We start from the raw sequence: 25,475 nt of genomic DNA, 5'->3' as shown, positions 1-25,475 counted from the left end.
GGATGTTGTCTGAAATTTTGTCGATACAATTCTGATCAGATCAAAAAGTACCAATACCAAAATTTGTAGAATACCCATCAGTGGTTTTAACTCCAAAGGCAACAACAGAATATTCTCAAGTAATACTGCAAAATGCAGAGAATAATAATGAGTTAGAAACCACCTGTGATTTAAAAAAAACTACACTATCACAGTTTGGTATTATAACCTTTTAAATTGGTACATGATGATATTATGCTACAAATGATGAGATCTAAGATGATGAAATACAGTATATACATTCCCAGCTTCCTACTGCATCTCTTCCATTGGCATCTCAAAATAGGTCCATCCAAATCCACACTCTTTCATATTCTTTGTTCTTCCTTCAATCTTGCTCATTAGCTGCCTTAAGTTTAACAGCACTTCCAATTAACAAGGTTGGATAGGAAGGCAGAATAAAATAAGAGGCTTATACTGCAGAGTTGAAAAGTAAGTCTTGTCTAGACTCAAATCCTAACTTTGCCGCCCACTATGTGATTTCTCTCTGCAACCCAATATCCTCATCTATATAGAGGACTACTGCTTTTTAATCAGTCTACTATATGACCAAATTACTGAGTCCTTCCTATTAAAATAAAATCACGTTATAATTAATATGCACACTGCAATTACAACTAACCAGACTGTGTGGGCGGGGCATTTGAATAATTCTTAATGTGAGCCAATCACAGAGTATTTCCTAGTTTGATGACCTTCTATAAAGGTCCATGGTTTTTATTAGTATAGAATTGTTTGAAGTTTTTTTTTGTCTTAATGCATCCTTTCATGACAGTGGTTGTTGTTAAATTTGTAAGAATATCGTGCTAAACTCTAACTATGGATCCTCAAGATCATATTCAAAAGAAAATTTCAACTACATTGAAACATAAAACTAAAAAAAGGGAGAATAAATAGTGTAAAAGTCAGTGAACTGGTATGAGAATTTGGTATTTTTCACCCACCCTATTAACAAACCAAGTGATTCTGAAATAACTTTTTCCAACTTGTTATTTTTTATTTCACCATTTTAGTATCAATAAAAACAAAAACCCGGGCTCTTCCTGGCACAACAGGTTAAAGCACAGCAACCGTGAGGCTTTCCACAGTCCCTATGGCACCAGTTTGATCCCCAGTCAGGGAACTGACCCAAATGGTGTGGCAGACCTCTCCTGACCTGCCCACTCCTCCCCTCAGCAGTGTATTTCAGTGTATCTTCCTGTTCTGCTCCCCACTGTTTTTGATAAGTCCTCTCACCCCTGGACTGAACCCCAGTTCTTATATGCAAAAATAAACCAATCTTTAAAAATTTTTTCAAATAATGCAGTCTTAAGAGTGAATCACAAGACATTAGTGCATTAAATTCCTTTTCTTATTTGTTTATACCCTCTACCAAACACCCAAATCCATACTCCATCTGTTCCTCTTCCCCTCCAAATCTTCTGAGTTGTTCTGAATTTTAATTATGAAAGTTAAAAAAAAAAAATTTCATCAAATGTTGTCTTGCAAAGTTAATGTTTACCAGATGATAGTCTGGAAAGACAAAGATGAACAAGGTTCCTATTATTTTTCTCCCCTCCGTACAAAATTATAATTGACAAATAAGGTACAGGTAGACATTCTGATATATGTATAGACTGAACTGATCATACTCCAGTCAATTAAAATATACATAAAAAATTTCAAAAATATGAAAATAAAAACTAAAGTCATACAAACTTAATAATTCTTCCTGTCCCAAGAGGTAGTAAATGTTGAGACCGATTTGCATCCTTAAGACTGTATATACAATGTATTTTTTACTAAAAAATTATTGTATTTTCACTATTTTACTGTGCTACAGTATTATGAAGCATAGAGTATAACATACAACAGGGTTTAATATAGGTATCCATCGCCTACATAAACCCGTATTTCAACGTTTTTCAGATTTTAGAAGCATAGAATATAACATACAACAGGGTTTAATACAGGTATCCATCGCCTACATAAACCCGTATTGCAACATTTTTCGTATTTTAGAAAGACAATATTATAGATTATAAAGCACTTTCACTAAGGCAGCATTCCATAATCAAAAACATTATTTTTACAAATTAAATTACCAGGAAGTGTGAAGACTATTAACAGCCTCACATCACTGGGTCAAGGTTTGTTGCAGAAAGACCCTACACTACACAATTATTATTAATTTTTCTGAATTTTGGGAGTTTGTGTTTTTAGGTTTGTATATAGGTTTGTGGGGTAGTGAGAAGAGTGTATTTTCATGCAACAGAAATTACATATAGCTAAAGGGCTTAGAGCAGTACTAGCACTCAGTAATATTTAGCAGTACTAAACACTCAGTATTATTAATTTTGATTCTTCTTACTTTATAACCTAGATTCAGTAAAGCATATCAAGCCTCAATTCTATTTTTCAGATTCCTTTGGTATCTGCTGCAACTTCCAATTGCATTTCCATTGCTATTGCTCTCATATTACCTTCCTAATTTGTCCAGAGTAATCTTCCTAAAATATAAAGGACCATTATGAACATAAAACATGCATCACCATTAAAGGTCAAACTTTTAGTAGGGCCAATTCCTCTATATTGTATTTATAGTCACTTACCTGCTATTCTCTCCATATTCCACAATTACTGCTCTCCTCAAAAAAAACTGACTCCAAACTAGCTCTTTTACTTAATGCAGTCAGGCCCAGCTTATTAACCTTTTCAGAAGGTTTGCTAGTTTAACTTTTTCAGAAAATTTGATTAAAATAGGGAATTGTAAAACACTGGCATATATGAAAATAAGTATAAATAATATATTTATTTCAACATTAAAGATGTTGGGCAATGTCTTCAATGAATTAACTCCATGCTGCCATTTTTTTTGTGATAAACAATATCCATAATGTGTTTTCTATGCCTTGAAAGAGATTTTAAAAGAAAAACTTAAAGTAAGCAGAAAATCAATCCTATTAAGCAATCTTTTTAGATGTATTTTTTTTTTCAGTCTTTCAGTTGCCACATCCAATCTAATTAAACAATTATATTTTTATGGCTTTGTCTTTATTGGGAGTTTCCAGAGTATTTAACTAAGTTACAGAAATAATTTTCTTTTTTGGACACATTTCATCAGCTTTGGACTATCAAAATAAATTATGTAATTATTAATAAATTCAACAGATACTAAGAGGCTAAACCACATATAATTAACTTTTGGTAGACTTTAATTCAACCACTAAAAACAAAAGTACATGAGCTTATTATGTAATGTTGTGTCTTAACAACTTTTTGTTGAAACTTTATAGGTTTTACGATGGAAAGCTGTTTGGAGGTTTTTCAAACCGCCAAAAGTGGAGCCTCCATATGACCCAGCAATCCCACTCCTAGGTATCTACCCCAAAGGACACAAAAACATTAACTTACAAGAACACCTGCACCCCTATGTTTACTGCTGCTCTATTTTTATTGCTGCTCTATTTACAATAGGAAAGACGTGGAGTTAACCCAAATGCCCAAAAATAGATAACTGGATCAGGAAGATGTGGTACATATACAAAGTAGAATATTACTCAGCAATCAAAAAAGATTAACTCATGCCTTTTGTACATGGATGGAACTGGATGGAATATGCTTAATGAAATAAGCTAGAAAGAAAAAGAAAAATACTGGATAGTTTCACTCATAGCAGGAGTGTAAGGAATCGGCGGGGGGGGGGGGGGGGAAGCAATTGTAATAAAGTAAAAATGAAAAGCAATGAATAACTATGAACCAGAGATATTCTACAGGTTTGGAGAAGGAAAAAACTGGGGCAGGAAGAGCACACAGGACTATGATGATGGCACACGGGTTAATTAGTGGTGGGAAGTCAATGTGGATTACAACTGAGATGAAAAATGTACAAAATGAAAAGTGATGCAAAATAAGTAAGAAAAAAAAACTTTATAGGTGCTAATAGAGTACAACTGTACTCTCTTTATCATATGTTATTTCTTATATATGAATAACTGACTTTCTTTAAGCCACTCTCAACTCCCTGCAGGATTATTTTTTATAAGGTATCAACAACTCACCTAGAATCTTTACTTGATCTTCCTAAAAACAACTAATCCCTTCTTCCTCAAAGTTTCTTTTATACCTCCCAATCCACTTATTCTACCCAGTATTAAATGACTTTATATGTTAAGTGTATTAAGTTTACAATTTAGGGACTATATTGTAGTCACCTTTATAATTCACAATGGCTAACACTACTGTAGAAAACAGTAGTGATAAAGTGGAAACAACATTAGAATTTGAATTTCTGGAGTATTTGGTTTGTTTTTTAATGCAGTTAATTCTGACTTATAACATTCTATGTGATTCAGAGGAATAGGATCACATCTCCTTAGATGCATGTCACCACTTATCTTGAGGGTGAAGGTCTAGCACTGATAGTGAAATGGAAATCACATGAACATTACTACAGAGTTGGTAAGAAAATCCATATCTCAAAACTTTATAGTCTTAGTCAAATATACCTCATTATTATTTTTAAAAATTTATTTATGCATATAGAACTGAGGTACAGGCCAGAGGTGTGGGGTGGTAAGAGGAATTACCAGAGAGACAGAGTGGGGACAAGAACAGATAGAGTAACAAAGAACACTGCTGAGGAGAGCAGTGGGAGAAACAGGGAGGTCTGTTGCACTATGTAGATCACCTCCCTGGCCAGGAATCAAATTTGTGCTTCAGTGGCTGCGGGCAGCCTCATAGTGCTGCGTTTTAACCTGCTGGCCCTACCCCATTATTTTTATAGTAGGATATATGTATCTCAAATAAAATTTGAGTATTTTCATAGGACCCTAAACTTATAGTAGTTAAGATTACTAATCAAACACACTAACAAAGTATCCCTTTTATATGTGTGTGTGTATATAAAGTAGTTATATATATAAAATAGTTTATTTTTACATCATTTTGTGCACTTTTCTATCTCCGTTGCAATCCCTTTGGGCTTCCCATCACCAAATCATCCATGTGCCATGACCACAGTCCACTGCATTTCTCTCCCCCCACTGTTTTTGATCCCATTCCCCACTCCACCCCCACAAAATGTCTCTGGTATATAACTGTTCATCACTATCATTATTTTCTCGCCTGTTCCATTATATTCCTGCTAACAAAGTATTTTTAATAAACAATATATAAATAAAGCAAAAATTCATGGATTTTGCCAATTGTTCTAGTGGTCAAGCAACCACTTATCAAAGTAAATAATTAGTAACTTACATTACTCTCCTCTACTTCCTTCATATAGTTAAGTTTGTAAGATAATGATGAGACAATCATTTGCTTAGTTAAATAATCCAGGAGAATCAAGATTTTAGCTACAGTTCACTGAAATATATTTTCATTACAAAATATATTATTATGAATAATAATGTTCACCAAATTTACTGAATACTAAACATGTCCCACGTATTTGTCAAGTGTCTTTTACATATTATCTAATCTTCACGTTATTCATTAAGTAGAGATGAGTACTAGTATTTCACTTTATAGATAAAAACACAGAAGTTCAGAGAAGCTGGTAATCTGTCTAAAGTTAACAGCAATTTACTGGCAGATGTAAGATTTAAATACAGTTTAAACGTGAACTCAATATCATAATGTTTCTCATGGATATAGTGGTGGAATTTTTATGTTTCTTAAATTGGTTAAGAATATTCTCTTGCCAAATATAACAACACTACTGAATTTTAGACAGAGGGAATCAGTAGGTGTAGCTGTGAATCAAGATACCCCATTTGTTAAGAGACTCAAAACAAACACGAGTGTGGCTCCAAGAAAGAACCTGAAGAAAAAAGGATTAAAGAAGTCAGAGATGTGGGTTGTAGTGGGGAGGTAAGAGCAAACCATAATCATATAAGTAAACAGTATTCTGGCTCCTATGCTGAATGCTTTGCAAACCACTGGAAGGCTCTGAACAAAAAAATGTGAGGTTACCCACTTGCAATATTTTTTAAATGTACCACTCTACTGTTTCATGAGAAACAGGTGATTATAGCTAGAATTAATGCAACTGCATTAATTCCTGTGAAAACCACAGTGTCCAGAAGGGAGAAATGAAAGAGGTGATGACTTGGTGACTCTGAACGAGAAAAAAAAAAAAATTAACTGTACTAATAAACAATTCTATAGATTATGAAACTACATAATGCTAGCCTGAAGCTATTCAAGATAAAAGTATTCCTTACGTACCTGCAGTTGAAGTCTAGATAGAAATGTGATGACAAAACAGAAATGATTGTATCAAAATAATCACAACAATAACCAAAATGTTAATAAAATAAATCATAAGCTTGATTATTCAGATACAAAATATTTCACATTGTTATAAAAATCACTGTGATTTGCAAGGGGGAAAAAAAGGAATTCAAAACTATACAACTATACAAAACTATTCAAAAACTCACATTCACTGAAATCAATCAAGAAGGCAAGCTGAATAAACTCCAAAGATGGAGCGTTAACCCTAAAATGAATGCTATCTCTAAAGATCATTATATAGTGGACTCCAAAATGGACGGTTAAATGAAATAAGCAAAATGGAGAGGGCCCTCCCTGGTGGCGCAGCGGGTTAAAGCACAACACAAAGAAGCGTAAGCCACATCCTCATGAGTTCGATCCCCGCCTGCCCCGGAGGAGCTCCACATGGCGTGGCAGACCTCTCCTGACCCGCCCGCTGCTCCCCTCAGCAGTATACTTCGTCGATCTGCCTGTTCTGCTCCCCACTTTGTCTCTGGTGAAGCCTCTCACCGCCCCTGAGCCTCTGGCCTGTACCCCAGTTCTGTATGCACAAATAAATAAATCTTAAAAAAAAAAAAATGGAGATATATGTGTATAATATTTCATCATTTCTCTCTAAGGGGAAAATTCTTATTTTAAATAAGACTTGTATTTAAAAATAAACTGGGATAAAATATAAAATTAACAAATGGTTACCAGTAGGCCATGAGGAAGTAGGATGATAGGACCTGATATATAAGTTATAACACAAAATTAAAAAAAGACAAACTAAAATATAACCAATCACCTTAATGGTACACGTAGCTGGTGGCATAAATACAAGGAAAGGAGCTGTTTGTAATGACATTAAAACACAGTAATTTAATGGTATGTTCCAAGTGGGATACTTGAAAAGACCCAAAGGATCTTCCTCAACCTACACAAAAACAAACAAGCTACCCTCAACCTATACAAAAACAAACAAAACCCGCAAAACCAAAACCTCAAACTGTTTTCAGTAATTATGTAATTGTTGGTGGGATTGCTTTTATTAGCAGTGTAATGTATATGTAATATAAAAAATAATCAGTAGTTATAAGATTAATCCTATAGTTCCTGGCAATGAAGCAAAGGAGAAAGGAAATATTGATACAACATAAGTTAGAGAAAAACATCAAGATGTGGAATTTGAATACTTCCAGTACCCATTATTAAAAAAAGACTCTTAGAAGAAGTGGTAATCTCAAACTCAGAGCAGGAAATGTAAAAGATGAATCTAGAACATTTTATAATACTAGAGAGCTAGGAGATTAAAAAAAAATCACTTTATTTCATCATGTCCACACACTTAGAAGCCAATATAAAGATTCTTACTTACCAAAAATGGTAATTACTATGATTTACAAGAAATGAATATGGGTAGTAAGTAAAACAGATCGAAACAAATATCCTGAATTGAAACACAAATATACACACAAACACAATTTCCTACAGTGAACCAACTCATTAAAATAAATAAACAAATAAAATCAGTATATAGAGGGAAAGAATAAACAATGTATTCTCTCTTTCCTATACAACGTGTATGAGGAGCAACCAAGTAGAAAATACAAGGAATTTTCTCTTACAAAAACATTCCAGCTAATGGGGAAAAAAAAAAAAAAGACCACAGGCCTTTGATAACATGTTGAGCAATTTAACATAAATGCTCTTTCCTAAACTACTTATTATCCTGTGTAACAAGTGTTCTTACTATTTAGATCATTTTAAGTTGATATTGTTACTTGCAGCTAAAATCATCCCCAGCGACACGATTATCGATCAAACCTATACTAGAAAAATTATCCTCTCAAACTCAGAAGCATGAATTAAAAAAGGAAAAATTAAGAATAAATATTTAAAGTAAAGGTTAGATTTTCATTTTCCTAGAGAAGATGTATAAGATAATGATCAAAAACCAATATATTCTTAGTATTTTCTATCTGCCAGGTACTACGCTTGAAAGGTTACTTGCATTAATCCTCTTTCTCTCACTCTCACACATACACACACAAATATAGGAAATATTATTTCCATCTTAAAGAAAATTGAAGCTTAAAAATAAGCAACTACTCTGAAAAGCACACCTCTTGAGAGTAGTTGAAAAAGTACTCAATCTACATCAATTGACACTAGAGCCTAAGAACCAAATATTTTAAAGACAGCTGAAGAAAAATACACATTAGATACTTTATTACAAAGACATTCAAGTCCTCTGTCAGTTATGAAAAAAACAGAAAGCAATAAGGAACTTGAGAATGATAATTATAATTTTGAAAAAGCAATACTGTTTTGCAATAGCAAGACTTCCTTGTTTTACACAGAAAGAAATCAAGGCCCAGAAAGGAAACCAAATGATGTAATAAAAGTAATAAAAAGTAATTCAGATCTGATTCCCAGGCAAAAACATTTTTCATTTCACCAAGCACTGCCTGCCTTCTTTCACCCCTAAATGACAGATGGCATTCTCCACAAAACATGGGGGGATAAAGAAATTAAACTATGAAGGCTTATTAAGAGAGTCACAGAGTAGAACTCCCCTATTCAATATTTATGGTTGGTAAGCTTGGATGTGAGCAGACAACAAAACTGCTTATGGTGTGGGATACATAGTAATAAGAGAAACATAAAATAATGTAGTGAAAAATTATTTTGTTAGTGAATCTAAGTAACTGCCTTACTCTGCAATATCCAGATATCCACAGGAAGCAGCTGCGTGTAGTGGTATCCAGCCTTCATTATCAGGTTGATTAATATTTGCTCCATTTTCTACCAGAAACTTCACCATATCAACATTGTCATCAATACAGGCCTAAAAATAAAAGAGAAAGCATAATTAAAGAAAATTCTGTATCAATAATCAAAATAATATATCAACACAAAATTCCTATTTTAATTCCTTAACATTAATGTAAGTTAGTCTGCAGCTATCTTATAATGGGATAAAAAAGGTTGATGTTACTACCTAACCTGCAAGTGTTACATACACTATACAATGGCCTCTATGGACTTTATGCCAACCCTATGAGAAAAGAAAAACAGCAACACAATTGAAGTGAAGTGGCCTTCCCAGGTGGTGTAAAACAAGTTGAACTTAGTATGTAAACAATATTCTATGGGAAAGTTGGCTTTTTCAGCTTACAAGTTTACATACTAAGTTCAACTTGTTTTTGGCATTTTTTTTCCTTGAAAAGAAACAAAATATGCCATCATTTCAAGAAAAACAATGAATGAAACTTATTGCTAAAGAAAAATTCAAGTTTTCCAGAGCAAAATCAAGTAATATTAATAAAAAATGTTAATTATGTAATGTAGGCAAAATACTGTTATTTTAAATGAATATTTAAAATCTTCAGTTTTAACTTCTATGTATTACAAATTCTAATATATATAATTATGCCTATACACACACACACACACACACAGAAACAAAAGGTTCCGGGGTCCTTCAATAACCTTTTTTCAAAGATTTATTTATTTATACAGAACTGGGGTACAGGCCAGAGGTGCAGGGGTGGTGAGAGGATTCACCAGAGACAGAGTGGGGAGCAGAACAGGCTGACTGACGAAGCACACTGCTGAGGGGAGCAGGGGGCAGGTCAGGAGAGGTCTGTTGCTCCATGTGGGTCATCTCTGGGGCAGGGATCAAACTCACGTTGAAGTGACTTTAGCTGCTTAATGCTGTGCTTTAACCTGCTGTGCCACCAGGGAGGGCCCCCTTCAATAACTTTTAAGAGTATAAAGGGTTCCCAGACAAAAACATTTGAAAACCACAGTCATAGTAATTTTTTTTTAATATCACAGTTTACTTCTACATCATTTTGTGCATTTTTTCATCTCAGTTGTAATCCCTGTGGGCTTCCCATCACCAAATCACCCATGTGCCATCACCATAGTCCAGTATACTTAGTCATCGTAAATTTAATCAATGCTTATGTGAAGTAGGCAGTATAACTGATGCTTTATCTATTTTACTGACATTTTACACACTATCCTCACAAAACGCCACCATGACAACAAAATTTTGCTGTAATCCCAGTACTTCATACAGTTTTGGCATGTAGTAGGGGCTAATGAATGGAGAAAATTAATTAAAGAGATTAAGTAGCTTGAATAAATCACAGGAGGTCTATCAGGAGATAGAGCTGAGATCTAACACAGATGGTCAGATTCCAAGAATCTGAGTACTTTTTACACTTAACACTATTTTCCAGATCTGATATTTCTAGTTCATCAACATATATCATTACATACTTGCAATCTATACAAGAGTATGACAACATCCCAAACACATAATAGGTGATTGCTGTATAACTGAAACCAATTTTACTTTACCTATCACAAAGCTAAAATGCTCTCAGGTAGCAAGTTTTTAGGGGGGAAATGACAAAGCTGGTATCAAGAAAAAAAACCAAAGAGGAAGTAATTGCATGGAATTACTTTTCAATTAAAGTGGAAAAGAAATGACAGGAATCATAGCTTTGGCTCTCGGTTCTAGTTCTGGCTAGGCAACAAATCTTATGGTTGTAGATAACTAGCTTAATATTTAAGAGCTTTAATGGCTATCTTTCAAGTAGAAGAAAGGAGCTGATAGTTATAAATCTCTAAAATTCCCATAACCCCTTCAGAAAACACACAACATTATCTACTAAGTTACACAGATTGAAAATAGGGTGTGTGTGTTTGTGTGTGTGTGTGTGTAGAGAGAGAGAGATTCTATTCATTTAATATAATCTTATACATGATGAAAAGAGTATCAAAAAAGAGCTGCTGCTACCTTCCTCACATAGATGAGCCTCACAGACATAAGGATGAGTGGAAAAAGGGCAGGCACAAAGGATACATACTATAGTTTCCTAGAAAACACTATCTCTGGTGAAAAGCTCAGGATCGTGGCTATACATATAGGAAAATGATAGGAGGGAATTAAGGTAGGTATCTAGAGATTATAAAGGTTTCCTATCTTTCTGACTTTTGCAGGCATCTACACATGTAAAAAATATCACTGAATTATATACTTCAAGGCTGTGTACTTTATTGTATGTAAGTTATACCTCATTTAAAAAATAAAAAAAATAGGTTACCATTTATTGAAATGCTTGTATGCATTATTTCCAGTATAAGACATTTTACTCATTTTATCTCTAATTGTATGTATATGCTATATGCATATATTGTATTTTCCTTTATATATCTATAGTCTGGCTACTTAAATTCTACATATATCTCAAATGGAGTTCCTCTTTTATCTGATAACATTTAAATATTGTGAAGATTTTCCACATTCCTAAGAAGTCTCACATTTTCTTTCTAGGTTAAATATCCCAATTTGCTTTAGCCAGTCTTCATATTACAGATGCTAAAAACTATGTATGTCAAAGACATAGGAGTACAGGAAAGGAAAAAGATCACATCAGTATATAGGAGCTGGTCCATAAATAACAACGATCATAGAATTGGGAAAAACTGCAGTTGGTAGAATGTACTAGTATATCATTGAGATACTGATACATCAAAGAATTTTTCTTGTGTCTAAGACAGTTCACATTAAGAAAATCTCACTCAGGAGCATTGGTTTGAACATGGATTTGAAGATTACATAAGTGTTATTCAACTAGCAATTTAAGTGGAAGCAAGTTCATTGAACACATGCACTAAGATTTAAAAGATGCATGGACTACACAAACAATGGTACAGAGTGTAAGTTATAAAACATGTGAAGGCTAGATGGTGGTTAAAACATCTGCATATAATGCAAGGGTGACTGGATTTGATACTACAGTTGGTTTTCAACCTACTTTCTATTCCCACACATAAAGGGAACCCATCTCACTTCTATTAGTGACAATGGCTCAATTCAGCTGTTGTGGAAAGTGGAAAAAACACTTCAGAATTCAGGAGTAGATGTCTCAAAAAGCTATTCAGCATTTTAGCAAAGGGGTGACAAGATCAGATCAATATTGCAGAAAAATGACTGGAACCACTACGAAGATGGAAAAGTTTGAATTGAGAAAGTAAAATTACTCAGAATGGATTTATTCTAAGAGAAATGTAGGAGAAAATGTGAGAAGTGTAATTAGAGATTGGGTATGAAGGGTGAGAAAAGCCACTCATGAAAATTAAAACAAACCAGGGCTCTCCCTGGTGGCACAACGGGTTAAAACACCCCATTATGAAGCTCTCCAAAGCCACTGCAGCACAAGTTTGATACCCGAGACAAGAGAGCTGACCCACATGGCGTGGCAGACCTCTCCTGACCCACCTGCTGTTAGCCTCAGCAGTGTACTTTGTCAGTCTGCCTGTTCTTCTCCTCACTCTGTCTCTGGTGAATCCTCTCACCCACCATACCTCTGGCCTGTACCCCAGTTCTGTAAGCATAAGTAAATAAATCTTAAAAAAAAATTAAAACAAACCACAGGTTCAAGGAGTAGGGTAGGGAAGAAAGACACTTTTAGCTTTGGATATGCTAAATTTATACACTAAAATTGTAAGTCTCCATACCTAAGCAAGCATTATAGGTATCTAACATGCATATGGTCAGTTGGATATTCTCATGTAGTAAATTTTTGAAAAGTGTGATAAAAACATCAATTTGGGATTTACCCATATTAAGCTAATAAACAATGGAGCTTAAAATCAATAAAGGCAATTCAATGTAGGTAAGACAAGATCAGAGAAGCCTATGTCAAACCTTGACTATTTTAAAGAGGAGGGGGGAGAGAACAAAATAAAGGGGAAGAAAAAAAAAAAAAGTATGTAAGTATGCTAACATCCAGATCCTGGAAGACAATATAATTTGCCAAACCAAAGAAAGAACCCCATGTATGTTGATGCTCTTTATAAACGCATGACATGACATCAAATATAAAACAATAAACTTAATTTAATCATAAAATCAGGCCAATAAAAATAAAACAGCATTGAATTCAGAAATCAAGACAGACTGGTCAAAAGACATAATAACTGAATCAAAACAAATATAAATATTATCAATTCTACCCCAATAGAAATATTAACCTAACAAAAAGAGAGGAAGGAAGGAATGTTAAGAGCGCTGATTTCTTCTTCTATCATCATTAAATATTTCTAAAATTGGAACATGGTTTAAAAATCCTGTTGCAATCTATACACAGTCTATCTTCTTAATCTTAAATCAGTATTTAGGAAAATTCTCTCTCTACCTCTAGAGAAAACCTGTATATAATTTAAACTTCAAGTCCAGTTTTTTTTTTCTTATGGCAAATAATTAAAATACTTTGAACACAAATTTATCACAATACTATTTTTTTAAAATAAAAGAATGAAAAATTACTTGCATAAAAAGAATCTGAAGTGTTGTTTCCCAAATGTAATCAACTATGACTTAAGAATATTAACAGTAGTGGCCCTCCCTGGTGGCGTAGTGGATTAAAGCACAGCACTAAGAAGCTTAAGCCACTTCCCAATGAGTTTGATTCCTGCCTGCCCCGGTGGAGGAGATCCACCTGGCAAGGCAGACCTCTCCTGAATCCCCCCCCCACCTCAGCTCCCCTCAGCAATGTACTTCGTTGATCTGCCTGTTCTGCTCCCTACTCTGTCTCTGATGAATCCTCTTACCCTCCACATCTCTGGCCTGTACCCCAGTTCTGTATGAATGAATAAATAAATCTTAAAAAAATAAAAGGAATATTAACAGTATTAACAGTAGTACCTTCTTCAAAATAACAGTCAAGTCCTGACTGTAGTAATTTCAGTGTAATCATCACAAACATATACTAGATAAGAATTACAAAAGAATGTAACTCCTTTAACCTCAAATTTTTCTCATTCCAGTACACATAAATTATGAAACCTCAAAAATTAATGTTAAATTTTAAAATATTTTATTTATATACACATACAAACTGAGGAAAAGGCGGTGGGAGCTCGGAAGCAAAAGGACTTTTTTTGGTCAAGCTGTAGCATGAATGGAGAAGACGAAAAGTAGGGAATATGCAATCAAAGCTTGGAACAACAGTCCAACATACTTTTCAGAAAGGAAAGAAGAAAGAAAGGGTATGTCTAATAGACTAAAAACTGGATAGTTATTCTACTATATTTAGATATGCTTTAGCAAAAAAAAAAAAAAAAAAGATGAAATGAAGTTAAGAATAGATAATTCTGGGTCCTGGGAAAGAAAATGAAAAGAAAACATAACACAACCACCTTATTTGGTTATTTTCATCAAATATTATTTTTCATTTTAGAATACCAAGCTTCTCTGTATTTTTGGGACAACTGATGAAGGAATTAAGGAAGCAGGAGATAATACAAGTCACAAAATAAGAAGAGCACTGAACATTCAAATAGAAAGTAGAGTTAAAAAAAAGATAATGATTTTCAAATATTTTGTTGAACATTAAAGAAGAGGAGAAACTTGGCCCTCCCTGGTGGCGCAGTGGGTTAAAGCACAGCACTGAGAATCTAAAGCTGCTTCTGCATGAGTTCGATTCCCGCCTGCCCTGGAGGTGACCACATGGTGTGGCAGACCTCTCCTGGCCCGCCCGCTGCTCCCCTCAGCAGTGTACTTCGTCAATCTGCCTGTTCAGTTCCCCACTCTGTCTCAGGTGAAGCCTCACACCGCCCCTGAGCCGCTGGCCTGTACCCCAGTTCTGTATGCATGAATAAATAAATCTTAAAAAAAAAAAAAAAAAAGAAGAGGAGAAAGTTTCTACTAAGCATGGTATTTACTAATGTTTAAGTTGAGGGATATAAAAATATCACAAAATTGTTTTAATTTGTTACTTGTGTTAACTATCCCCCCCTAAGACTGCATGGTAGTGAAACCCTTACAAGGTACATTCCTTCTTCAATGTGGGCTAGATGAATTGACTTACTTCCAACTGCATATGGTAGAAGTGATGGGATGTCATTTTTTAAAATATATTATATAAAGAGTATACTGGATTGAACTCCTTCTCCATTAACATCTATTTTTATCACCAAAAGTTGTTTTTATGTACAACACTCAATTGTGCAAACCACTGTCCCTTACATAGTCTACCTATCTAGTATCATAAATGAGTGCATCGCCGCACTTTGAATTGCAAGCTTCTTTAAGATATAATCAATAATGAATCAATAATTTCACACAATTGTTCATCCCTAAGGGAAAAATGATATGCAGGCTTTATGCACTTGCATGGAACCAAGAAAATTCTGTCTTTTTATTGTTTATCTAAACTACAGACATGCAATTATTAACACAGGTGACCCTCATACATTACAAATGAGATTTTCAGTCTTAATTAGCTGGAATGCTAGTTAAGCATTCCAGCTAATTAAGACTGACACAAACACAAGTATCTCTGCAAGAAAGACAGACTATTTAAAAAAAAAAAAATCCTGCAGAAACACATACAAGATATAAACATTCTTCAGGTAAAACAAAACCAGTGCTAACAACCCTACAAGAACATACTCTTAGGTTCCATCACAAAAAAAGTAAGTGTTAAGAGGCTGAATTCACTTGCCAAGGAAAAGTAACTTCAATTTTTCCTGATCATAAGACTTCAATTAAGGATGTTTGGGACTGTATAGATTCTCTGGAGAAAGGCAAAGTACTGTTGAAGAACAGCTGAGGCACTGCTGGTCCCAATCAACTGTTCTTCAATTTAGTCTTTTTTTAGTCACCGTAAGCCTTTATTTCTAATACCTCCTCTAGCCTCTAACACTGTGAATATACCTGTCCTAATATATTTAAAAAACTGTGTTCAAATATAAACCCACAGGTAGTATCTCTTCATTAATTTTCTTCACTTTTTTTTCTCCACTATACTACAAGTTTCTGAAGGCAGGAATCATAATATTTATAACAACATATCTAGAATACTGTAGATGGTAATCAAATGTCAAATGGAGGAAGCTACAAGCATAATTTAATTTCACTGCTGGGACTCAGAAACAGGTTGCTGTCAGTAGTGCATGATTGTATTGGAAAAGTTAATTTCTCTGAGTCATATATTACTTACCAAACACACAGTAGTTTACAAAACATTTATTTTTCTTGTTAGGAAGAATTCTTCGCCATTTCTGATTATGTGCAAGGAATACCAGGAGTTTTAATAGTTACAAAGTATTAAACTATCTTAGAGTTAAATGCACAAATGAGTGATATTTAAATTCACTCAGAAAATAACTTTCAAAGCAAACAGTTAACTAGATTTCATTAAGATCATACCAGGGTAGAAATGTTAGTTTTAGCAGCCCTTTGTTGACTATCACTTTAATCCTTGAATGTTCACACCTTTTCACCTGTGTCCCCTAATCTGATAGCAGTTCTAAAGCAAGAAAAATTCCAAACAAATAATTTTACTTTCGTTTTCTTTAACACCTTCCATTAGTGAGACTCACACTTCCTAATACAACATGCAGGTATGATCTCTATCCCTCCCATATACTGAGATAAAATACACCAAAACTGTTTGAAAGTTTCCCTTTGAAAATCAAATTAAACCAATTGCAAGTAATGTTGTTAAAATAACATTAGCATTCTAGCATAAAACTACTGCCACAAAAGGAATTCCCTCTGCTAGTAAGACAGGCTCCCAATGCACATAAGGTTCTTATAATTTAGCTACTGTGTTAATAAAAACAGCCAAGAGAACACTGAAGACAAAGCAAAAGCCAGCTAGATGGCTATTTTTTTCTTCTTTTTTTGGAGGGCTGCCTGGCATTTCACTGAAGATCTAAAAGCTAAGTCTTGACCATATAAGGCTTTGGGATTCCCATGGATGGAGATGCTTAGGCAACAGAGTCAAATATAATAACATTAAAATATACTGAAACACAGGTACTAAACTACCATAAGAAGACTTGTTTTTTCATTCTAGTTTCACTTAAATATATACTTGCAGACTATAGCAAGAGTTCTTGCACATTATGATCAAATTCACAAAATTAAAATATGCCGAGTATAATTAGAAATAGAAATCACTGAAATTTCTTTTAGAAAAAGTTTCTGATGAAAACCTTAAGTCTATTACACATTCCTTTACAATTTTACATAAGTAAAACAAACACAATTCAACTTTTCTTTTACTGATTCATATCAACTTTAGAACTCCAATATCATAAAATGATACTGAAAGTGCTTTTTGGGAATCGTGTTTGCTTTTAATTGTCATCTTCTTAAAATAAATAGCCCCCTCTTAATTAGTTGAATATTTTCTAAAGATTGAGATTAAAATAAGAATACACAGATGCTAACATAAGGATTTCTGAGAAGAATAAAATTACTTGTGCTTAAATGTACAGGTTCTACAATGTATTTTAGTTTTATGGGCAGTGCTTATTTTTCACTTATGTTTAAGGTCATAAACTTTTCAACAGGGAGAAGAGATTTCATTCAAGAAAACACAACCTTCAAAATGTATAACCAAATTAACAAAAACTGACAACTTCTGAAAAAAGAAAACTAACAAATGTTACTGGGAATATCTTGTTTGCACAGGAGCTATTAACAATTACATGAAGCAACTTAGTACTAATTATTTCAGAGCTCCTGGAAAAACATTAATGTAAGAAAATAAGCAAAGACCTTAAGTCCACTGGGATATTATTTACATTTTACTTATATTTTGTGTGATTAAATTTTCAAGAATTCAAGAAAAAAGATGAACTAGTTCATTTTACAGAATTTCATAATGTATAAAGTTAAGCTCTGTGGAAAAAGGCTACCTGATACAAAGGAAAGTATTTTCTGATGTAGTTATTTCATGTTCACAGGAAAACAGATTATATAAATAAGACATATAAGCCCCAAAAGCTCTAGTATTTGATCACAATAAACTTCTTCTTCCAGAAATATCTTTAAAAAGACCAAAACCAGCTTTTGTACTTTAATGCCTTACCAGTATTGCTACAGTGTTCAGGTCTTTTCAACAGCTACTGACACCTATCATTTACTAGGTAAAATATGTTGGCCATTCAAAGATGAGTCATGATTGATATAAGTCCTTATGAAATGTATGATTTTAATTAAGGAACTAAAGAGGTAAAAAAAGATTATCATTAACATGGCAAGTGTCATATTTTGCAGGAACTCAATAGGACTAGTCTCGGGAGGAGTCACCTCCTAGGAGAAATCTTATCTGTAATTTAAAGGATTAAAAAATAGTGAAGGTTAAAAAGGGAGGAGTAGTGTGTGGATTTTAAGCTTTATGCTGATGGAGCATAAAGTTCAGGAAGGAGTGGTAGGTGATTAGGGAGAATTAAGTAAAGAGGGGAAAACTGGCAGCCCTTATAAACTAAGTGAAAAGAGACTAGATTTAATTCTGAACAATAGAATAAGATTTAAAAAATCCACAATTTCTCTAATATCAACAGAAAATTATTCCTATTTTGTTAAACAGTTGTTTAACATAAATCTAGATCTTTATACCTGCAATAGCATATATATAAGTTAATGAAATTCTTCACCACTTTTTTCTTTCATTTATAAAGGGATCTGAGATATCATCTGGCTGGGAACTGACCCCCACCTACTGCTAACACATATTTTTATTAAATCCAAATACTACCTCTTCCACCCTACAATTTATTATCAAAATATTCAACATACAACAAAGTTTAAAAATTTTTACTGTGATGCCTATGTACCCCCCATCTGCATTCTATTAACATGTTATTACTTGCTTTGGCACCTAGTCATTCCTTTATCCACATATTAATCCAACCACTTGGAAATGTACCAAGAAAGTAAAACTGTAGATATCAGTAAATGTAGTAAATTATCTTCTTAAACATTCAGCGTATGTATCATTAAGTAGAGTTCAATATTTGTTTTCTTTTGATGCAAAATCCTGGGTTTCCCCCCACCTCCCCCCCCAAAAAAAAATAAGATGTGAGCTTTCTATAAGTTCATGTAAATTGACTCTTTTTTAAAAAAAGTTTGTTTACTTATGCATACAGACCTGGGGTACAGGCCAGAGGTGCAGGGGCAGTGAGAAGCATCACCAGAGACAGAGTGGGGAGCAGGACAGGCTGAATAATGAAGTACAATGCTGAGGAGAGCAGTGGGCTGGACAGGAGAGGTCTGCTGCACCATGTAGGCCACCTCCAGGGCCAGGGATGGAACCTCGTGCTGAAGTGGCTTTAGCTTCTGAGTGCTGCATTTACCAGCTGCGCCACCAGGGAGGGCCCGTAAATGGACTTTTCTAGTAGACTGTTTTCATTTAGCAAAATGTTAATCAAATTAATTCATGTAGCTGTAGGTATCAGTAATTCATCTCTCTTACTGCCAGGTAAATATTCCCTTGCATGGCTATATTACAGTTTAGTCCTTTACTGACTAATATCTATCCTGTTTCTACTTTTCAACTATTAAGAATAAAGTTGCTATAAACATTTTGTTAAAACTTGCTACGAATATTTTGGTACAAGTTTTCACTTGGGCAAACATTACAAACTGAATTTCTGGGCAGGTATATGTGTACTTTTACAAGAAACCGATATACATTTTCCCAAAGTAATTGTACCAATTTACATCTTCACCAACAATGAGAGTTCTAAACTGCTGAATCATCCGTGCTTTAATGTGAGTTTTTTTTTTCATTTAGCCATTTTGATTGGTGTAACATTTCTCATCCTTGCTTCCCAACTGGCATGTTAGCAACTTTCATCTAATTCTACATGGTACTTCTTGTATATGTACTTACCTTACCTCTATTATACTATATACACTTCTGAAAGTTACAAACTGTTTAAGCCATCTCTTTCTGCCTCCAATGTTTATAGCAGAAGGCATGTACATATGTTGGAACAGTAAATACTGGTTTAATAAAATTTCTTTGCCTTTCCTGTTCTAGATAAATCATGGGGGTAAAAACTCAAAAGGCAGATCTATAAAATGAGGTAACAGACAAACAAGGTATGGTAACTATTCTAATCCTAGTCTTCCATTAAAGTACAAAAAGTCTTAGAACCAATTATTATGCTGTTTGTCTTATAGCAGTGTCATATCTGAACACATTGATAAAGAAAAATACTAAATAGAATAGAAGCTCCATGTAACTTCACAAGTCCAGGAATTTCTGTCTACTTTATTCACTGATAGTCAAGTGCCTAAAATAGTGCCTACCACATAACAGGCTTTTACATAAACATTTGTTGAATAAATATGTCCACAAATGTACCTTTGAAATTAATGGCAGTGAACTTAACAAATAAAATGTCTTACAGCTACAGCTATAGCCACAATATCCATAGTATAAATTTCTAGGTTTCTGTCTGGATTTTATAGCTTCTAAACTGTACTGTTGCATAACCTGTGGTGATGATAATTCTACTTAACTTAAATATACAACTTCAGGAAGCATACACATTAAATTTGAAAGGAAGAAGTAGTCTCCTGAGTAGTCACCCCAGATGTACCAAATCAAACTGGTCATCAATGAGATGTTCTGTATCAGAGCACAGTAGGACTGTTCAATAAATAAAAGCCTTAATTAAACTACTCCCCAGGTATCTGTGCAACATGGTTCTCAAATGTCTACTCAGAACACTATGATGTCTTTGAAATGGGTCTTAGTGAAAAGAATTCATTTTTAATAATAGTTTATTTTTACATCATTTTATGCATTTTTCGATCACAGTTGTAATCCCCGTGGACTTCCCATCACCAAATCACCCATGTGCCATCACCATAGGCCAGTGCATTTCCCTCCCCCCACTGTTTTTGATCCCATTCCCCCCTCATCCCCATAAAATATCTCTGGTATATACCTGTTCACTCTTATTATTTCCTCGCCTGGTCTGTTACATTCCTGCTGTGAGTGAAAATATCCGGTATTTTTCCGAAGAGAATTCTTTATACCATCAAATAGTTCCTGAATGTCTAACAATCAATATTTGAGGTACTGTGCTAGGTGCTAGTGTTACAAACAAAAAAATTAAGAGCTCGTGTTTTAGTGGAAGTAAATCAGTAATTACAAAACTGTTATTGAATTACATAAGAGTTTATGGACAAGATATAAGAGGACTCTAGATCAAAAACCAAGTTAGATGTTTCTTAGCTTATGTGACTGCTTGAGATGATTGATCATATGAGCCAGAAAGATAAGTTACTGCTGAATGAGAAACTCAGTAGTAATTATGCTCAAGAGCCAACTATCTCTAAAGCTACTGATCCACTTCAGGAGAATTCCTAGACATTTAAGGAGAACTGAAGGTCATTTGGGTTCTAAACATGATAGCTGAAGGCCATCAGAATTGTTTTTGGTACTTGGTGGCTATAAATAGTCAGGATTTTGTGTTGACATTGTTTTAATTTTTCTTGAAAATATAAAAAAGTAAGTTTGCTTTAACTTATTCCTTACTTTTTAGTAATTACTGAAACAAAAAAAGACAAAGGACAACTGCATAGCTTCTCCCTTCAAGGCAATATTATCATGCAGGACTAACAAGCCATCTACTACATGTATCTGTCAAAAAGAGAGGAAAAGAAAAAGGAGCAAAGTAAAAATTGGGTTAAGAGTCAAAAAACAGCTAAATTTTAAATTTAATAATTTAGAAATTATTTACTGAGAATTCACTAAGGGCTGACACTGAAAAATACACAAGTAAATGCAAAAATATACCCTAATAGAAAAGGTATGGAAGAACTAGGTGCTAAGATGGAATAATAGGTCTGAGAAGAGTAAGAAATCAGCTAAGCCAAGTAAGTAAGAGAGAGTATAGTATAAATGGTGGTGTGATAATTCAGGCAAAGAGAAAACATGCAGGAATAGAAGAAATGAAAGAGCTTAATATATTTAAGTAGATACAGAAGTATAGTTAGAATAAGATAAATAAAAGGGACTAGTAGTTAAGGATTTGGGATCAGTAGTTAAGGATTTGGGATCTTACTCTCTTAACAGCATTGTTCAATTTGGGTAGAGTATCGATTATATACCTGACAAACAGTACCTTTAAAGAAAGATCTAGAAACTCAAAGTAGATTTCAATTTCAAGGCTGTAAGTATTCTCTAACAAAAAAGCACTAGTTTCTCTGAGATTCACAGTGTCTAAGATGAAAATTTGACTTTCCTCTTAAGGGTTATATTGTAATGCACTTTATACATTTTTTTACACTCAAGTTTTCCTCTAATCCTCACAGTAAGTTGGTCCAAGCTTTCTATCAAGTGCTAGGTTTTTTAAATATTTGATTCCCCAAAAAGGTCCGATTGTATTAAAATTTTAAAAATTCAGTTCGGTATGCATTTATTTACCTGAAACACAAAAGTTCAATTCCAAAGAAATTTTAATCATAGATGCTGAACTTTCTAAGGAACTTACTCTTTTTCTGGAAATTCTCTGACATTATTTACCTCAGAACATACTTTTAAATGATTCTATTTAAAATACCCATCAAGCAGAATCTAGATTTTTTTGTAATTCCCAAGATCACACTCTGGGCCTGGTAATACAGCAGGAAAAATATAGCCCATATATACAAAATATATACCATATTTTGCTTTCTACTTTCATGGATATCTTAACTGTTTTGCTTTTTATAATTAATTCTTTAAGAAAATAATGGTAAATATAACAATGAAATCACAGCTTTTCAAAATTACACTACCCAACTATTACTCTCTAATCTATTTCCACTGCTATTTGTTTCTTCTACACCACATTGGTTTCTCCCCACCCCTGAAAATCTGCTTTGTCATGTCATCTATAAATAGGAAAATAATTATTATTATGCAAAAGTTCTTTATAATATTGGACTAGAATGGAATATACTATTTATATACAGTACTTAGAGAAAATATTCTAAATGACTAAAGTACCTTTAGACACTTTCATTTGTACCTCCAAATAGACTATATAAACACAAAGATGGATATGTTCTACTACTCATGCCTTACACCTACCAAAAAGTCTGAAAAGAAGCTAATCAAATATTCTCTTCTTTTTCCTTTACATGGGAAAGACTGAGTAGGTACCTTTGTATATACCATTTCATTTCATCCTCCAAGAACCCTGCTACAGAAAAATAATATACTCATTTTTAGCAGACTCTGGAGGGAAAACTCAGATAGATGAGCTGATTCAACCCCAGCTTAGAATTCTCCCCTTTAATTTACTAGTTATCTATTTCTTAAATATACCACTTTACAATGGGAATTTTTATTTAAAAAAAGGCTTTTTAATAAATTTGAAAGTATTTGAATATTCCACTCTTAAATTCAACTTCTGGAAAGGTAACAGCTCTAGATGACTGGTAACCTCATCAAAAGTGTTTGTGGTATAGAAGTAAAGCAGAAAGCAAGGTAACTTTTTTCAAGACTCACTTGAAACATCTCTTTGACTGAAGAATATATTGAGACCACACAAAAGTCTAAATACAAAATCATTTCCAAAACTTAAAATAGGAAAATTCATGCTTGAAAATCCACATTATACTGTAATTCGAATCACAGATGGCTTGGCTAATCTTTCCTCCAGCTGCCATGTTACTAAAATTGTCTTTCTTCACTAATTCTATTCATATTTCACTACAGCTTTATTTTATTGCTTGGTGTACTTAATAGTTTTCAAAGATCATTCTGCAAAATTTTGTATACAGAATTTTAGATTCTCTGGTGCAAAACTAAATATTTTTACAAAAGCTTTTTTGTAAGTTTTCTTTTTTTTGCAAAAACTCCTTGAATTTTTTTTTTCTCTTTAATTTTCCACCATTCAATATTGGCTGCCAAATCAGACGGTATGTGGAATTTTTTTTTTCTTGTATCTGCAGTGGAAACCAATGTAACCATTTTAACAAAATAAAATTGAAAAGTCCACTAATGTAATCACAGACACTAATGGTAACAATAAGTCACAGAGCTATGTAGAGAATCGTTGTTCAGATAACCTATTCAAAAATCCTCTAGATTTTTCCTCCTTTATTTTATTCCTCTCCCATCCTCACGTCCCCTTAAAGGGGACATACAATACCTCTATATTCAATATTCCCTATCTTTCCCAGCTATCATCTCCCAGGCTTATATCACTCTCATTTCATAAAAGGACACCACACTTAGAATAAATGGCACAGGAAACATAAACCCAGGACAGAGAACCAGTGTTCTTTCCAGCTACTTTCTTCTACTTACAGAGTTAGAATTGGTATCATAATTCTTTCAATTAAACATTTTTATTTGTTCATTTATTGAGGTTTTTTTCTACTTAACTGTGTATGTATTTTTTTTTTTAAAGATTTATTTATTTGTTCATACAGAACTGGGGTACAGGCCAGAGGCTCAGGGGCAGTGAGAGGCTTCATCAGAGACAGAGTGGGGAGCAGAACAGGCAGATCGACGAAGCACACTGCTGAGGGGAGCAGCGAGCGGGTCAGGAGAGGTCTGCCACGCCATGTGGTCACCTCCAGGGCAGGGGGAATCGAACTCATGCTTAAGTGGTTTTAGCTTCTCAGTGCTGTGCTTTTACCCGCTGTGCCACCAGGGAGGGCCACTGTGTATGTATTTTTAATTATAAAGTGTCTTCTATAGAATAACCCACTGCATTATGAAACAAATTTCATTTACATATGTTTTAAGTTTTTTACATCATCTACATAAGTCTAATGAAAATTCATGTCCATTTAAAAGAGTAATGATTCACAGCAAAGTAATTATTTCAGATCTTCAAAGAGTGTACTGCTTGTTGTACTGTTAAGTATCTAAGATAACTACTATGCCGTACCTAAACCAGACCCTAGTTTTAATTTTATTCCAAAACAGGAAGGAATAGCTAATAACAGAGAAACAAAAACAGATGCCTTTAAATTTTCTGTTGCAATTAGGAACTGCTTTTCTTCTTCTTCTTCTTCTTCTTCTTTTTTTTTTAATCTCCCTGTCATCCACAGTCCTATAAAACAAAGTTCTAAGCGTGGAATAAGATTAGCCAATAAAAACAAATAGCTTTTAGTAATGGAAAAACTGGCTTACTACGTATTAAGAGCAAACACTAGCAAAAAAGAGGTGTATAATCCCAAACGCTTAAAAATGAAACGACATAAACTGAAAATGAAACAGAACCATTTAATAAGGCTTTTGTACAATGTCTCTGATAAAAGGAACATTTTAAAGAAATTAATGGAGCATAAAATACTAACACAAGCCTTGTTACCAATTTGTTCTATGTAATACTTTCTTCAATATATGTTCAGTTAACAT

The 25,475-nt window shown here is 33.8% G+C and overlaps 1 protein-coding gene across 2 annotated transcripts in view; it reads right to left on the bottom strand.

Annotated features, from left to right (window-relative positions):
* PPP1R12A (protein phosphatase 1, regulatory subunit 12A) overlaps nucleotides 1–25,475 on the bottom strand; it is a 120,636-nt gene that overhangs the window by 74,903 nt on the left and 20,258 nt on the right. For both annotated transcript variants that reach the window (XM_004675858.2, XM_012720428.1), the window contains exon 2: nucleotides 8,997–9,127. In XM_004675858.2, coding sequence (XP_004675915.1) covers nucleotides 8,997–9,127 — 131 coding nt within the window. The remainder of the gene's footprint in view (nucleotides 1–8,996; nucleotides 9,128–25,475) is intronic.

Source organism: Condylura cristata, unplaced genomic scaffold (genome assembly GCF_000260355.1).
Source record: "Condylura cristata isolate star-nosed mole 26May11 unplaced genomic scaffold, ConCri1.0 scaffold00004, whole genome shotgun sequence".
NCBI classification, from domain to species: domain Eukaryota; kingdom Metazoa; phylum Chordata; class Mammalia; order Eulipotyphla; family Talpidae; genus Condylura; species Condylura cristata.
Note: the sequence above shows the minus strand (reverse complement) of the source record. Positions and strands in the feature narration are given on the sequence as shown.